This window comes from Hippocampus bargibanti, linkage group LG02 (assembly GCF_051943395.1).
Source record: "Hippocampus bargibanti isolate YZ-2025 linkage group LG02, ASM5194339v1, whole genome shotgun sequence".
Taxonomy (NCBI): domain Eukaryota; kingdom Metazoa; phylum Chordata; class Actinopteri; order Syngnathiformes; family Syngnathidae; genus Hippocampus; species Hippocampus bargibanti.
In genome coordinates, this window is record NC_142735.1 from 25,937,908 (window position 1) to 25,953,955 (window position 16,048).

Genomic DNA, 16,048 nt, shown 5'->3' on the forward strand with positions numbered 1-16,048 from the left:
TGCAAAATGTTTTGCAAAATAAATCTTCCGTTTACATTTGGCTGCCCTTGTTTAGCCTGTTCTAGATAAGAAGCACAACTTAAATAAAAATTAAAAAATCACTACTTAAAATAAATAAATAAATAACAATTGTAAAAAGGGAAGTGATTCAAGAGCTCTCATTGTAATTGCTCTCTACTTACAAATAAAATTTGAAATGAAGAAGCCCGCTGTGTGTGTGTACGTGTTGTTTATTTTCCTGCCGTAAGACATGTTTCTGATTGGCAGGGAGCAGTTGACATGATTTGTCATCTACTGGCAGAAACAAAATATTGTTTTCATAGAAATTGTTTCCATTCGGTACTAACCGATATGCCAGAAAGCAGACCTCGTTCCGGGATTTTGGGAGGAACGCTGTTTAATTGCGTCATGTTTTCACCCCGTGCCCACCGTGACTGACAGGACATTCCGGCACGGCTGGATAATTGATGACGACGCACCTCCACAGCCTTCCAGGGTTATCTGCTTAAACACTGGCGGAATGAATCAACCGTGTCTGTCGCACAAGCGGCTCCATCGATCAACCGCCCGACGACGGCTGGGATGCCGTTTTGGCAGCCTGCTTGGGCCGCCATGCGGCTAATGACATGCTTGCAGCTCGTCCAGGTGGAAGGTGGACGGCAATTTGGGGGAGGAAATGGCCGGTAAGTCGTCCGACCATCTCCAAGTTCAAACCTTACCTTTTGTTGTCGCCGTGATAGACAACTTCAAGTTTCACCCTCCGGCAACTGAAGCTTTTTATGTTTATTATTATCCACAACAAATCACGTGATAAAACAAGTCCCACAAAGGTACTTAGTGTGAGACAGTGTTTCCAAAGAGGCTTCAAGATGTTAAATTCCGCTCCTAATTTCAGTTAACACTCAAGCTAAACAAGGACACTGATGTTAGGAATAAAAAAGGAACATTAGCTACCTTGATGCTAACAAGCAAGCTGTACTGTACCCGTGCCAATGAATCTCCAGTATTGAGTTGAGAATGCTGTAATAAATGTTTTATATATGTCTGGAAGGACATATATATATATATATATATATATATATATATATATATATATATATATATATATATATATATATATACAGTAAAGTCTCATTATATCGATATTCTCAGAAGTCAGAAAAAATATCGATTATTTATATATCCGATCCTGCGCCGTACTGCATGAAGTGGGGGCAATAAATGGGGGATCTTTGATATGGCATGTAATTTTGTCATTGGGTTCATGGATTACGTATCTAGCATGCTTTTGTACTGTAGTGAAGTGAAAAATAAACTTATGCATTAAATAAAAACGTCATTTATTATTTTTATAACGCACTCTTGCAATCGTGACTCTGAGTAGCACTCAACGTTGTCGACATTGTACACACGAGAGAAACACGAACGCCAGCATGTACAAACATATGAAAAACAGTGATTATTGCAAGCGATAAAGATATCTGAATACAACACAATTGAATACATGTATGGAAAACCAAAACTGCAACGTATACATTACTTACATTGATGAAGTATTCTGCGGCACGTCGAACTATTTCGCGATGAAGGAGTTGCTTGTTGGATTGTCCCCCACAGCCACGATTGCCTTGTACGTTGTTTGGATGTCAAAATTCTTACATTTCCCCATGGTTGAAATTGGTGTCAAAAAACTGTATTTTGTATAAGAAGACTACAGTATTGTGACGTTCTCATCCTCTTTGATCCAGGTCCGAAGTCCAACGCTTCGTATGCCATCTTTATTATATCCTTACTCTTCAACCACGTTGCTAAAGTATTTTGCAGCACGTCGAATTATTTTGCAATGGAGGATTTGCTCCTTGTTGGATTCGCCTCAACAGCCACGATTGCCTTGTACAGTATTTCGTTCCGAGGTCACAATTCTTTCGATTCGCCCTGTTTGAAAATGGTAGAAAAATGGCCTCTGCTACACTGCGCAATCTCTTTGCTGCTGTCACGTGCGAGTTGACAGCGGGGGGCGGGGCTGCCTCTCCCGGCCGCCCTCCACCTGCAATTCTCTAATCATGGACATGGGGCATTTATACGGTTCGCGATCACCTCGCCAATGCCGGATGATTGACTCAACTCGCCACCGTGCCTGGACTCTTCCTTCGATGCGTGAGTGTATCCGGTCCGAGGTATTTTCCCTGTGTCCCTTAAATGTATGTAATGTTCCGGGATTGCGTAATTTTGCACCCTCGTGTGCCATTTGCTTTTTGGCGTAGTAAGCGGGTCGGATCACCCCCTGCCTTCATACTCGCTGTGTTTTCTTTTATTTGTGAATAAACATCCTGCTTGGTTAGTACGTGTCTGCTTTGGGATCCCAAACATTCCACTACGTTCCGACGAGTCAGCTGCCGTCACTCTCGCTCGGAACGTGACAGCTACGGATGACTCAGCTACAAGATGTTCTTTTCTTTTAAAATATCTATCCAATGACAATTGCTCTCACTCCCACAGTCACATCACTAGATTTCACAGCCTCCTTATTCTTTAATATCGTACTGATCGTAGATTTCGCCATGCTGTATTCCCTAGCCAGATCAGACACTCGCACATCTCCTTCATATTTTGCAATTATTTCTTTCCTAAATGCAATAGTTGTACACACTACTTTTCTTTTTTCACTTGTAGGAGCACTTACTTTCTTTTGAGGCATGATTAGGGGCTAATAGGTTTAATATAGGTGTACTCTTCGTACACCTATATTAAACGCTAGAGCAAAACGCAGCACGTCCGCAAGCGACAACAGTTGGTCACGGAGAGAGCGATACACCCGTACACCGCTCAGTACCCCACCCTTGCGTACTCACTCGCGCGTCGTAGATTGGTGTTCGAACTGCGAAGCAAGAATTTTTCGAATATTTTGTTCGGACTCCAATTTGTTCGAACTGTGAGTTGTTCGAAAACCGAGGTTCCACTGTATATCTATATATATATATATATATATATATATATATATATATATATATATATATATATATATATATATATATATATATATATAGTCGAGTGGTTAGCACACCGGCTTCACAGTGCAGAGGTCGCCGGTTCACGTCCCGGTCCGGCCTCCCTGTGTGGCGTTTGCATGTTCTCCCCGGACCCGCGTGGGTTTTCTCCGGGTCCTCCGGTTTCCTCCCACACTCCAAAAACATGCATGGCAGGCAGATTGACCACTCCAAATTTTCCCTAGGTGTGAGTGTGAGAGTGACTGTTGTACGTCTTTGTGTGCCCTGCGATTGGCTGGCAACCAATTCAGGGTGTCCCCCGCCTTGTGCCCGAAGACAGCTGAGATAGTCTCCAGCAACCTCCGCGACCCTAATGAGGAATAAGCGGTACGGAAAATGAGATATTATATATATATATATATATATATATATATATATATATATATATATATAGCGGGTTCGGGTGATTAAGGATAGAGATGGCAATGTATTAACAGCTGCCAGTCGTGTGATGGCAAGATGGAAAGAGTACTTTGAAGAATTGATGAATGAGGAAAATGAGAAGGAACAAAGAGTAGAAGATGTGACTGCTGTGGACCAAGACGTAGCAAACATTAGCAAGGATGAAGTGAGGAGGGCGCTGAAGAGGGAGAAGGGGGGGAAAGGCACTCGGGCCTGATGGTTTACCAATCAAGGTATGGAAGTGTCTAGGAGAGGTGGCGGTGGTGTTCCTGACTGGGTTATTCAACAAGAACTTTGATGGTGAGCAGATGCCTGAAGAATGGAGACAAAGTGTACTCGTGCCCATTTGTAAGATCAAGGGAGATGTGCAGAGTTGTAGTAACTACAGAGGAATAAAGTTGATGAGCCATACAATGAAACTCTGGGAAAGAGTAGTTGAAGCAAGACTAAGAGCAGAAGTGAACATTTGTGAGCAGCAGTATGGCTTCATGTCAAAAAAGAGTACGACTGATGCAGTGTTTGCTTTAAGAATATATATATATATATATATATATATATATATATATATATATATATATATATATATATATATATATATATATATATATATATATATATATATATGTATATATATATATAGAGAGAGAGAGAGAGAGAGAGAGAGAGAGAGAGAGAGAGAGAGAGAGAGAGAGAGAGAGAGAGAGAGAGAGAGAGAGAGAAGTACAGAGAAGGTCAGAAGGAATTGCATTGTGTCTTTGTAGATCTGGAGAAAGCGTATGACAGGGTGCCCAGAGAAGAGCTGCGGTATTGCATGAGGAAGTCTGGAGTGACAGAAAAGTATGTCAGAGCGTTGCAAAACATGTATCATTACTGTAAGTATGTTGTGAGTTGTGCTGTCGGTGTGACGGGGGAATTCAAGGTGGAGGTGGGACTCCACCAGGGGTCAGCTCTGAGCCCCTTCTTATTTGCTATGGTGATGGACAGGCTGACAGACGATGTTAAACAAGAATCTCGTTGGACCATGATGTTTTCAGATGCCATTGTGATCTGTAGCGAGAGCAGGGAACAGGTGGCGGAGAAACTAGAGAGGTGCAAGTATGCCCTGGAAAGGAGAGGAATGAAGTTCATTCACAGCAAGACGGAATATATGTGTGTGAATGAGAGGGATGATCCAAGTGCAAGAGTGATGCTACAGGGAGAAGAGATAAAGAAGGTGGAGGATTTTAAGTACTTGGGGTCAACTGTCCAGAGCAATGGAGAGTGTGGATAAGAGGTGAAGTAGCGTGTCCAGGCAGGCTGGAGCGGCTGGAGAAAAATGTCGGGTGTGATGTGTGATAGAAGGGTATCAGCTAGGATGAAAGGAACAGTGCCACTGAAGAAAAGACAGGAAGCAGAGCTTGAGGTAGCAGAAATGAAGATGTTGAAGTTTTCTGTGGGAGTGACCGGGTTGGATAGGATCAGGAATGAGTACATTAGATGGACAACTCATATTAGAGGCTTTGGAGAGAAATTCAGAGAGGCCAGACTGAGATGGTTTGGACATGTCCAGAGGAGCGAGACCGACTATATCGGGAGAAGGATGCTGAGCCTTGAACTGCCAGGCAGGAGACCGAGACGAGGACCAAAGAGGAGCTTTATGAATGTTGTCAAAGAGGACATGAAGGGTGGATGGATACCCAGCAACCTATGTAGCTAGCTACCCAGCTAGCTATCTTTGAGGAGCATTTATGCTCATTAATATGTGCATGCACGTGTGTATTACTGCAAGTTTCTGCGGAGTTGAGACCGTCCCCACCCCGTGTCTCCGCGTATATCCAGTCAGCGCATCATTCAAAAAGAACCCACCATGTATATTCCAGACTGAAGGCACAAGGGAGGGCCAATATTGATGAAGGGGAGAGGCGAGGCGGGTGGTGTGTGTTTGTCTCTCCGTGCGCATGTTCAGGGCACCTCCGCTTTGAGAATGGTGCACCGTTGCTCTGGCAACAGGCACATTCATGCGAATAGGATGCTGTCTGCCAAGAGCCGGCTGTTGTTGTTTTTTTTTTTTTTGTGACGCTGCATGCCTGTTTTTTTACTCTTGACAGGGGGGGTAAAAAACAGCCATTTAACTTTGTCTGAGACAGTGAGCACCCCCTGTGGCAAATTAACCCTTACCCATTTTCAATTTGTCAATGTTGAGATCCGTCTGTGTGAAAAGGATAACCGGGGTGATATCTTTATTGTTGTCATGCAGGTGTAGCGTGTAATCATCTCAGGCTGTTAGCATGACAGCCTAAGTGCCGCATTTGTGATTTAGTGCAGTCCGTCACTTGTTATCAGCTCCAGCACACCTTTTTAAAATGACAGAGAACACACTGAGCTATGTTATCGCTCCATCTGCACTCTGCTGGGATTTAGGGCCCATATCGTTGTTCTCATTATGTGCTTTCCAAACAAACTGGATATCTTTAATGAGAGCGTTTTTGGGCGGGGGGGGGGGGGGGGGGGGGCTGAGGGATGATCTTGCAATAACTGTCTTGCCTCTGTGTAACCTTTAAAGCTTTCCGAAACCTTTTCTAAAAGATTATTTCATGATCTTTTATTCTCAACAAGGCTAAATTAAATGCTGCTAAAATGGTTCCTACCAGGAGGAATGAAAATGTTTTCTGACCAGCGTGCATTTTAAATCTGATCCAATGGAAATAGCATGTGGTGTCCCTCAAGGTTCAGTCATTGAATCCCTTGTTGTTCAGCCTTTTCTACCTTTGAGTCCAAATGTTCAGTACGCCAACGTTGGCGTTCTCGGCTTCATGCATTAGAGGCAGTTCAATTTGTGGACAGTGTCAAAAACAAGTTAAGAAGTGGATGAACCAACATTTTCTTCAAATAATCAAAACAAGTGTTATTTTTTTGGCAATTAAAAAAGTTGTAATTCCATTAACACGGTCAAAGACTAAAGATCAAGTCCAAAATCTGGTTCTGTATTTTTTTTATTCATTTAGTCAACTACTTTTAGTTCTTTACCTAGCTTTTAAATGTCGTGCATTTTAATTATTAAGTTTTTGACGTCTTCAATTCATTTGCCTCTAAATGTTATGCTTGACATTTAAAATCCTACCTTTGAATATTATTTTGTAACTGCGCGACACACATGTGTATGTAATGCACAATTTAAACAAAGCCGTTTCTCCTTACATGCGCATTTAGAACATTGCTGAGGTCATGTGACTTTTTCCACATTCCATGTTTGTCTAATTCTTAAATGAGGAAAAAAAGCATCTCATTATATCTCCATCTTGTGAATCCTCTTCAGTTCAAGCCTTTACTTCTCTCCACCGCAGTCTGGATGGGAAGACCTTCTGAGTCACGAAGCACCCCGGGAAATCAAGATGTTTAAAGCGGGAGCAGGTGACGCTAAAGTGGCTCAAAGGAATTAAAATTGAAGCACTGGAGAAGTTGCAGGTGCACCTCAATGAGATTCTGAATCGTTTTTATTCGCCAACAAATTGGTCTCGTTTATATTATGCACTAGCATTGCCTTATCAAGCAACTTTGATCAACAAAGACATGACAAATAAGTAGAGAGATAAGTGGTCTGGAGATGGTGTGGAAGTGGTCCAGGAGCATGCGTTCTATGGACTTCCTGACCCGAGAACGACAGATCTGTCCTAATCTAGTCCCGGTGTTGCAGGTTTCCCTGGAATTAAGATGATGGTGCTACATTGGAACTGGAACGGGATCTCGCACAGTTCCAAGGATCTGTTGTAGATCCGTAGAAAGAGCGGAGCCAGCTGGTCAGTGCAGACTTTGAGGCAAGGATGAAGACTGAAGGATTATTTCAAATTATCAAAAAAAGTCAGTCTACTTTATTGTCAAATATGCTAATATAATAATAATAATAATAATAATAATAATAATAATAATTTATGTAAGCCTCTGCCATTGTATTTTGCTTTTCTCAATGATATGTCATGACAATTATGTCATGATGTGCGTCTTAAATAATGTCATGATGTGTGTCTTCCGCCATATTTACTTAGCCTGTATAACCTTCTGATGCGCAGAGTGAACCAAGTTGATTCTTGGAGCCATCTGTTAACCTTGATACACTGCTGACTGGAGACTTTGCGGAGACAGACTGATAAAAGCTAGGAATTGTTTTGGAAGAATGCCGCCTCGGTGTCGCGCCGTGGTCTTGTTCCCACCCGTGTGATAAAATAAATATGTTATGTGTCTATGATGTGAACACACTCGTGATCATGCAGCCATTGTCTGTAAATCATGTATGTCCGGAATATTCTGCAAATAAACCCTTCGAATGTACTGTTCATCGACTCCAGCTTTTATTTGGATTACCAAAATACTCATCATCCGATATTAACGAACACGCGGAGGAGAGAAGGCCGCTCTCCTCCAACAAGACCATCCTGGAACTGTCCAACTGTCCAAAAAATTGGATAGTATCAGATCAAGAAATCTTCATGGCATGATGACGTCTTGAGCCTTGAGTGTCTCACTGGAATAAAAGAGTTTTCGCTTCTCGACGCGATTGAATGGGACTCACGTTTTGTTCCTTCAAAATCATCCCAAATAAGACTTGATTGCGGCGCAAATGATGTCTTAAATCCCCCTCCTTTGTCGTTCAATTGCAAACGAGACGAGAAAGAAGCGCAGCTCCCTTTGCAGTTAGATGTCGGCCTCCTGGCCAACCCGGCGTGCCAGCGTGTTGTTGCTTCCAAAAGCCAACCGCTTCTGGATAGTCAGGAAAGGCAGCAATGATACGTGCCAATGTCTCCATCATGAAATTAATTACTTGCTTGAGCCTGTGTCAACATTTTGAACGCCAGAAGTGGGCCGGCGCCAGCGCAAAGCCGCCCTTTAAGCAACGGATATTTGAACACAATCCGCCAAGCAACATAAAATGACACTGCCACGCATATATTCTTTATCCCCTGCGGAGAACAGGTGTACTGAGCCATTGAGATGTCTATAGGCTGTCCTGATAATGCCCCCTGGTGGCCAAGCCTCAATTTCAATGTTGTTTCGGGATGTGCAGCATCGAAAATAATGAGTGCATAAAATGATACAAGGACTGCAACTGACTCCAAGGCTCATTTTTCAATTTTTGGTCTATTGCGTTTTTATTACCTATTGGCTCGGGTTTTGCATCTTCTCACAAGTCGTGTTTCAAATTGTGTGCTCAAGCCATCTCCGAGCATGTGGAAAGAACATCCACTCAGGCCTGCAGCAAACAACATCAATATTCAAGCGCTGTTGTGTATCTGTATTCATATTTCATCAGCGGAGCACCCCGGGGGAATCTGGCGTTTACCCAAAACAAAACGTACCCTACTAACGTCTGACATTCTTCTTCTTTTGTTTGATTCTATTCCGTCTCACCGGGCCGAGCTCAGGTTTGAGGTGCCGAATTTGGCAGATTGCGACACGACAAATGCAAATAGTCAATTTTGTGCGCGCAAATATTCAGGTGCACCAAATGGAGAGGGAAATTTATTCTAATTTGGAAAATTCACACCGACAAGATTCACGGGTTTGTGCTGTGCATGTTAACATGGGTGTGCTGTTGTATTTGAATAATCGTAACAATTCTACCTCTCAATGTGCTCCAGTTGTTTAAAAGTGATACCATGGGCATATTTACATAAAATTATTTTGGTGTCCTAAATTTCGCTCAGTTTTCAGCATATGTGATGTTGAGAGAGTAACTGAGCCTTTATATTTTTGTGAACAGACGTGGTTTAATAACAAATAAGGCAAATATGTCTTGCGATGAATACTAACAATTTCTGCATAAACCGTATGCTACCTCATCGCTGTCAATCACTCTACTTACTGCACAAACATTTTAATCACTGAATCACTAAACCTTGTTTTGGAATACTGTATTCTATCACGACGAACATATTACGTCTAAATACCTCACGGATTATGGGATATTGTCTTTTCCTTGGAAATATCAAAGTGACGAATCTGACAATTCGAAAATGTTCTATGCTGTGTTCTTACCACCATGAACCACAACGTGGCGCCAAAACCCAATCGATGACTTGCGGGAGAAATGACCACCTTTGACTTGTACTGGATTTCCTGTAATGTCGAACAAACAATTCACGAGGAAGGGTTTGTTTCGTTTTTAGGATTTCATAACGTTTTTGATCATTTTTGTAGCCATGCGTTTTAAGGATTATACAGGATTTATCACTCCATTACAATGCTCTTTAAGGCAGTGACGTGCAGTCAGGGGAAGCAGGTGAGGCCGTGCCTCACCTGTCATCAAGGAAATATCAAATGAAAAAAAAAAATAATTAAACAGTTATATTTATTTAGTGATTTGTACTTTAAAGTTCTTTTCCATTTAACTTCACCATTTTGGATTTTTTTTTATCACTAAATTTTCAAATTTACCGTTCAAATACTAAGTAGAGACGAGCGGTGAGGCAGAAGCCGGCTGAGCCTCACTATGGATTGAGCAATGACTATGCTAACTGTGCTGGCTTGCTCTGCAGTGAGAACGCATTGCTGTCACTCTGCATATCGCTATTAAAGTGTTGAAACACTTTTAGTATATGAACTAAATGTCGACAGTTTAGCTGGTGTATATAATGCAGAGTCACTTTACATTATAAACACTGTACTACAGTGTTTATTTTATTGTATTTTTATCAAAACTGTGTGCATAGGTGAGGCACACAGTTCTTCTGACTCATGACAGGGGGCGCTGGTGATTACAGAGATTATTCATGCGACTCCTCAGCTGCAGAATAATAGAATTAGTGAGAGCAAGCTACAGTAAACAGTTAGCAAGTTAAGTGCAACCAGCCAGTCATTTTGTCGTGTTGCTTGGCCTTATTTTCAGAATGGAGGATTATATATCTAAATTGAAAGAAATAGAGAGACTTTTAAAACTGAAGATGCCTTTCTTCAGAAGTAGCGGCGCATGGACTTCATTTATAAAGGTAACACGATACTGTTTTTTAAAATATTTTTTCTATGCTACAGTTTATATGAAGAATGCTGACATGACATTTTAAACAAAACACGTTAACGGTTGCCAATCAAATGGTGAATAAGCTACTCTGTAGAGTTCATATGTTTGTAAATCTGACTGTGATTACGTCAGTGCCTCACCAGCCAAGAACCTTACCACGTCACTGCTTCAAGGCTATTAATATATGTAGAGCTTTGAGTCATGCCACCTGCTCATTCTTGAGGCCGTTCATTTCTGTTCATTTATATTATTATTTTTTTAGAATGGCCCTGTGGCAGGGTTGAATGTGGTGAATGATGAAATAGTCAGGTCTTCTGAGCTCTTCAAGATAATGCCCATCATTTTCAAACCAGTTGTGTTTTCATGACATTGTCGTTGCAGGACTGCCCTCTATGGTCGATGGATTGGATTGCAGTTAATTCCGGAATTATTTTTGTCTTCGTCCTTTTTTTCGGGCTAAAAACGCCTTGATATACATGGTCTTTTTGGGGGGCTAAAAAGACCTGACTAACGTCTTTTTTTTAGGCTAAAAACGCCTTACGATACTATACAGGTCGGGAACGTTTTTGACTAAGAGAGCCATGAAAGCAAAATATTTTGAAAATTTTTCAGTCAGAGCCACACACACACACACACACACACATATATATATATATATATATATATATATATATATATATATATATATATATACATATATATATATATATATATATATATATATATATATATATAAAAAATCTCATCTTCCGTACCGCTTATTCCTCATTAGGGTCGCGGGGGTTGCTGGAGCCTATCTCAGCTGTCTTCGGGCACGGGGCAGGGGACACCCCGAATCGGTTGCCAGCCAATCGCAGGGCACACAAAGACATACAACAGTCAACACCTAGGGACAATTTGGAGTGGTCAATCTGCCTGCCATGCATGTTTTTTGAGTGTGGGAGGACACCGGAGGACCCGGAGAAAACCCACGCGGCTATTCGAAACCCACAGTCACGGTTGACCACGAAACAACTAGTAGCTCAGTGTTCCAATATCCACAAACGGCAATTGCTATCACAACTTGAGATTGATGAGGTACAACACAAAGTCCGAGGTGAAGGGCCCCAGGCTGCCACATCAGAGGAAGAGGTTCAACCAGAGATTGGGAGGCAAGCCCCAATGAATGATGAGATTGGGAAGCCAGCCCCAATGAATGAAATGATGAGCGAAGCAGCAACTGACCTGAGAGATAAGATCATGGCAAGAATGAATACTGGGCAACTAAGAAACTGATTACAACGGCTATGTGAAGTACCACCTGAAAGTCTCATGGAAACTGTGAATGCAGCACTGAGAACGATCCCGACCGGAACGATCACGGAAACCAATGAGCTGATATACACCTCAGCATCAGTGATCCTAGAGATGCTCGGCTACAAGAGCAACCATGAGAGCCACGAGATTCATTACCCACCTTGGAAAAGACGGTTGGAGGCTAAGATCAAGGCGGCTCGGAAAGATGTGAGTCAATTAACGGAGACCCAGAGAGGTGTGAATAAAAGGCCAATACCCAAGAGGTACATGCAGATAAACATACCTGAAGCACTCGAAACTGCCAAACAAAGGCTCCAGGCCTTGTCCAGTCGCCTAAAGAGGTACACGAAAGAGAATGAGGCCAGAAGAATAAACAGGCTGTTCGCAACACAACCTGCGAAAGTGTACGCTCAGTGGCAGGGTTCTAGCAGCAGAGCAGACCCTCCAAGGCTGGAAACTGAAAGATACTGGAAAGGCATATGGGAGAAGGAGGTCGCACATAACAGCAGTGCACAATGGCTGGTGACTCTGAAAGAGGAGCACAGAAACCTCCCTGAACAGAACCCAGTTACCATCACAGCGGCAGATATACAAGGAAGAGTCTCAGGTATGAAAAACTGGACGGCACCAGGCCCGGATATGGTCCACACCTACTGGCTAAAGAAACTCACAGCTCTCCACGAGCGCCTAGCAGCACAAATGAACCAGCTGCTGATGGATGGGACTCACCCAGGATGGCTAACCGAAGGGCGAACAATCCTGATCATGAAGGATTCCTCAAAGGGTGCAGTTCCTTCCAACTATCGGCCAATAACCTGTCCCTCCACAACATGGAAGCTCATGTCAGGCATCATTGCGGCTAAGATAAGTGGACACGTGGATCAATACATGAGCAAAGCACAGAAAGGCATTGGTAGAGATACTAGAGGTGCCAAACATCAGCTGCTGGTTGGCAGAACAGTCGCACAAGACTGCAGGTCCCGACATACCAACCTGTGCACAGCCTGGATTGATTACAAGAAAGCATATGACTCGATGCCACACACATGGATCACTGAATGCTTAGAGTTGTATAAGGTCAACAGGACCCTGAGAGCCTTCGTTGCAAACTCGATGAGGATGTGGAAAACCACACTTGAAGCCAATGGCAAGCCACTAACGCAAGTGTCCATCAAATGTGGCATATACCAAGGTGATGCACTCTCCCCACTGCTGTTCTGCATAGGACTGAACCCCCTCAGCCAAATAATCGCCAAGACAGAGTATGGATACCGCCTCAGAAATGGAGCTACAATCAGTCACCTCCTCTACATGGATGACATAAAGCTGTATGCTCAGAGCGAAAGAGACATAAACTCCCTGATCCACACAACCAGGATCTACAGCAGTGATATCGGAATGTCATTCGGGCTGGAGAAATGTCGTCGGATGGTGACTAAGAGGGGCAAGGTAGTCCACACTGAATGCCCTTCTGATGCATGATCAGTTTTTTGGGCAAAAAAAAACGCCTTATGTACATGGCCGTTTCTTTTGTAAGGCCAGAAACGCCTTATGATACACGGTCGTTTTTTTTCAGGCTAAAAACGCCATACTATACATGGTCGGTTTTTGGGGGGGCTGAAAATGCCCTACTACGCACGGTCATTTTTTAGCTAAAAATACCACACTATACATACTTTTTTGAATGTTGCTGTCCCAATGTTGCTTTTGTAATCGGCACACACACGTGTGTAATGTTGCTTGTTCTGTAGCCACAAAGGGACATATGCCTTCTTGTGCCGGTCCCAAGCCCGGATAAATACAGAGGGTTGTGTCAGGAAGGGCATCCAACGTAAAAGCTTGGCCAAAACAAACATGCAGATGAAACCTCTAAAGATGGAGGAAACTGATTTGCTGTGGCGACCCCTTGAAGGGAAAGCCGAAAGGAAAAGAAGAGACATACTTTTTTTTCTGCTCAAAAACATCTTACGATAGATACATCACAGTGACGTGCGGTGAGGTTCATGGCTGGTGAGGCACTGATGTCATCGATGACGTCACCGCTCGTCTCTACTTGAACGGTAAATGTGAAAATTCAGCGATTTTGAAAAAAATCCTAAAACGGTGAAGATAAATGGACAAGAACTTTAAAGTACAAATCACTAAATACATCTAACTGTTTAATTTATTTTTTCATTTGATATTTCCATGACAGCTTTCCATGACGACAGGTGAGGCACTGCCTCACCTGCCTGCACTGACTGCACGTCACTGATACATCACCGGTGTCAAAGTCCAGATCCGCGGGTCAAATCCGGCCCGCCACATCATTCTTTTCGGCCCGCGAAAGCAAATCAAACTTGTAAAATTCCATAATGCTTGCTAAAACCCGAACCAAAATTTCATATTTTTGGATGTCAACCACAATAACAGTCATTATTCTTGACTTCAGATTTGAAAACTAGTTATTCATTAATTTGTTGTGCACTGTATATGTAATATGTGGAGGGGATTAAACATTCTAATGGATTCCCCAAATTCATAATGGCCCTCGAGAGACAACCATGACTACAATGTGGCCCGTGGCAAAAAATGACTTTGACACCCCTACGATACTTGGTCATTTTTTTAGCTATGAACGCCTTAGTAGACATGGTCCTTTTTTCGGATTAAAAACACCTTACTGTGTACATGGTCGGTTTTTTGTTGTTGTTTTTTTTCGGGCCAAAAACATCTTACCATCGGGACAAAAACGCCTCATTATACATTGTTGTATTTTTCGGGCTAAAAACGTCCAACTATACCATGATGGTTTTTTTCAGCTACAAACTGCATGGATTCACACACATCAGAATGTGATTGGACTCAGGGTCCCATCTGCATGATTTGTCATTACAAGTTGACAATCTCAAGTCTAGCACCGGCAAAACTGAAGGAACATTTCTTGAATCAGATTTAAATTTTTCAGTCATGAAGGGTAGTGAATGAGCATATAAATTGGGATTCGGGACCTCGAACAAGCTTCAGAACCACTCTTTTATATGCTTTCTACATAACCATTTTTATGATTTGTCATTAGTTCTCCAACATTAGTTGTTTTGTCAAACACCACACAAGCACTGCCATCGACCCAAAAAAAATGAAATGCAACACTAAAAATGCATCAAATGACAGTGCATGTTACTCTGTTGGGTTAAATGCATAAATACACAAATGAACACAGCGTGTGTCTTCCTCCTTCCATAAAACAGGGAGTAAATCAACACAAGTGAAAGCGTAACGGCCACGAGGTCACGTGCCATTATACGGTAAAAAAGAGGGGAACCGAATATGTTTTTTTGGGGTGTCCTTAAAGTGTGGTGGGGTTGCCGGCCACACTCAGAATCCAATCATTTTCCTCCAGGAATTCTGAAAGCGACAGTTCTTGCGAGTACAGCCCCAACGAAGGTGCATTTGAAGGGAATAATCCATCCGGGGGATTCTGCGAAATGGGAGGAAGCAGGGACGTCGTTGGTGTGACGTATTTGGTATGAAGTACGTGTGGATCGAATGGTGCCTCTTTGGTATCTTCAATTTGAAAACTCCCAGATGTGATCGAGAGGTCGTCTTTGTGATGAAGCATGGTGAAAGGGGAGGAGGGCAAATGGTGGAATTCTGCGTTGGTGTCGCCACCAAACAACGAATGAGGAGGGAGTGACAAAAGGCTGGAGGAGATGAAATCGGATGAGGGCCACGGATGAGGGTTTTCCACAATCTCCGGGTTGGGGGTGGCGTCCACCTGTGGGGGAGATTGGAGGACACAAAAAGGCAGATGACGCTCCAGGGCAGCGGTGTAGTGGCAAACTTCCTTTTTTAACGCTTCGATCTCCTTTTCCAGGGCCGAGTTTGAAGCCTCCAGACTCATAAACTCCTGTTGAGGAAAAAGTTTGTGATTGTCCACTCGCAGCAGCTTTTGGGGAGGAAAAAACAAAACAAAATCACACACATTCAGTCACAGATGCTCCAGTCCTGTTAAATGTGATGAGAGTGACACCAAAATGACAACAACAAAAAATACCTGCACATACCTCACATAGTATTTGGGTGTTAAATGCATGGCGCTTTAACTCATTCACTGCCTTAATTTGTTCGGGTTTTGTTTTTTCTTGTGGGGGGGGGGGTGCCTATAAAGCACTGGTCAGACCTCTGGTAATGTTTTTTTTCCTTTCCACAAGGGGGCAGCTGTTACCTTTTGTACAGCCACCCCCATTTTAAGCTCAGATAACTCCAGACCTACATAACTTAGGAATTAACCTTTTTTTGCGGATAAAGGAAGAGAGTCTTCGGTTTCTTA

The 16,048-nt window shown here is 42.7% G+C and overlaps 1 protein-coding gene across 1 annotated transcript; it reads right to left on the bottom strand.

Annotated features, from left to right (window-relative positions):
- Window positions 1-14,097: 14,097 nt before the first annotated feature.
- LOC148902185 (uncharacterized) lies at window positions 14,098-15,811 on the bottom strand. The gene is made up of 2 exons (XM_088991264.1): window positions 15,773-15,811; window positions 14,098-15,664 (listed from the first exon to the last, which is right to left on the bottom strand). Exons 1-2 carry the CDS (start codon window positions 15,809-15,811, stop codon window positions 15,065-15,067), a joined length of 639 nt encoding a protein of 212 aa, XP_088847390.1. The 3' UTR covers window positions 14,098-15,064.
- Window positions 15,812-16,048: the final 237 nt, after the last annotated feature.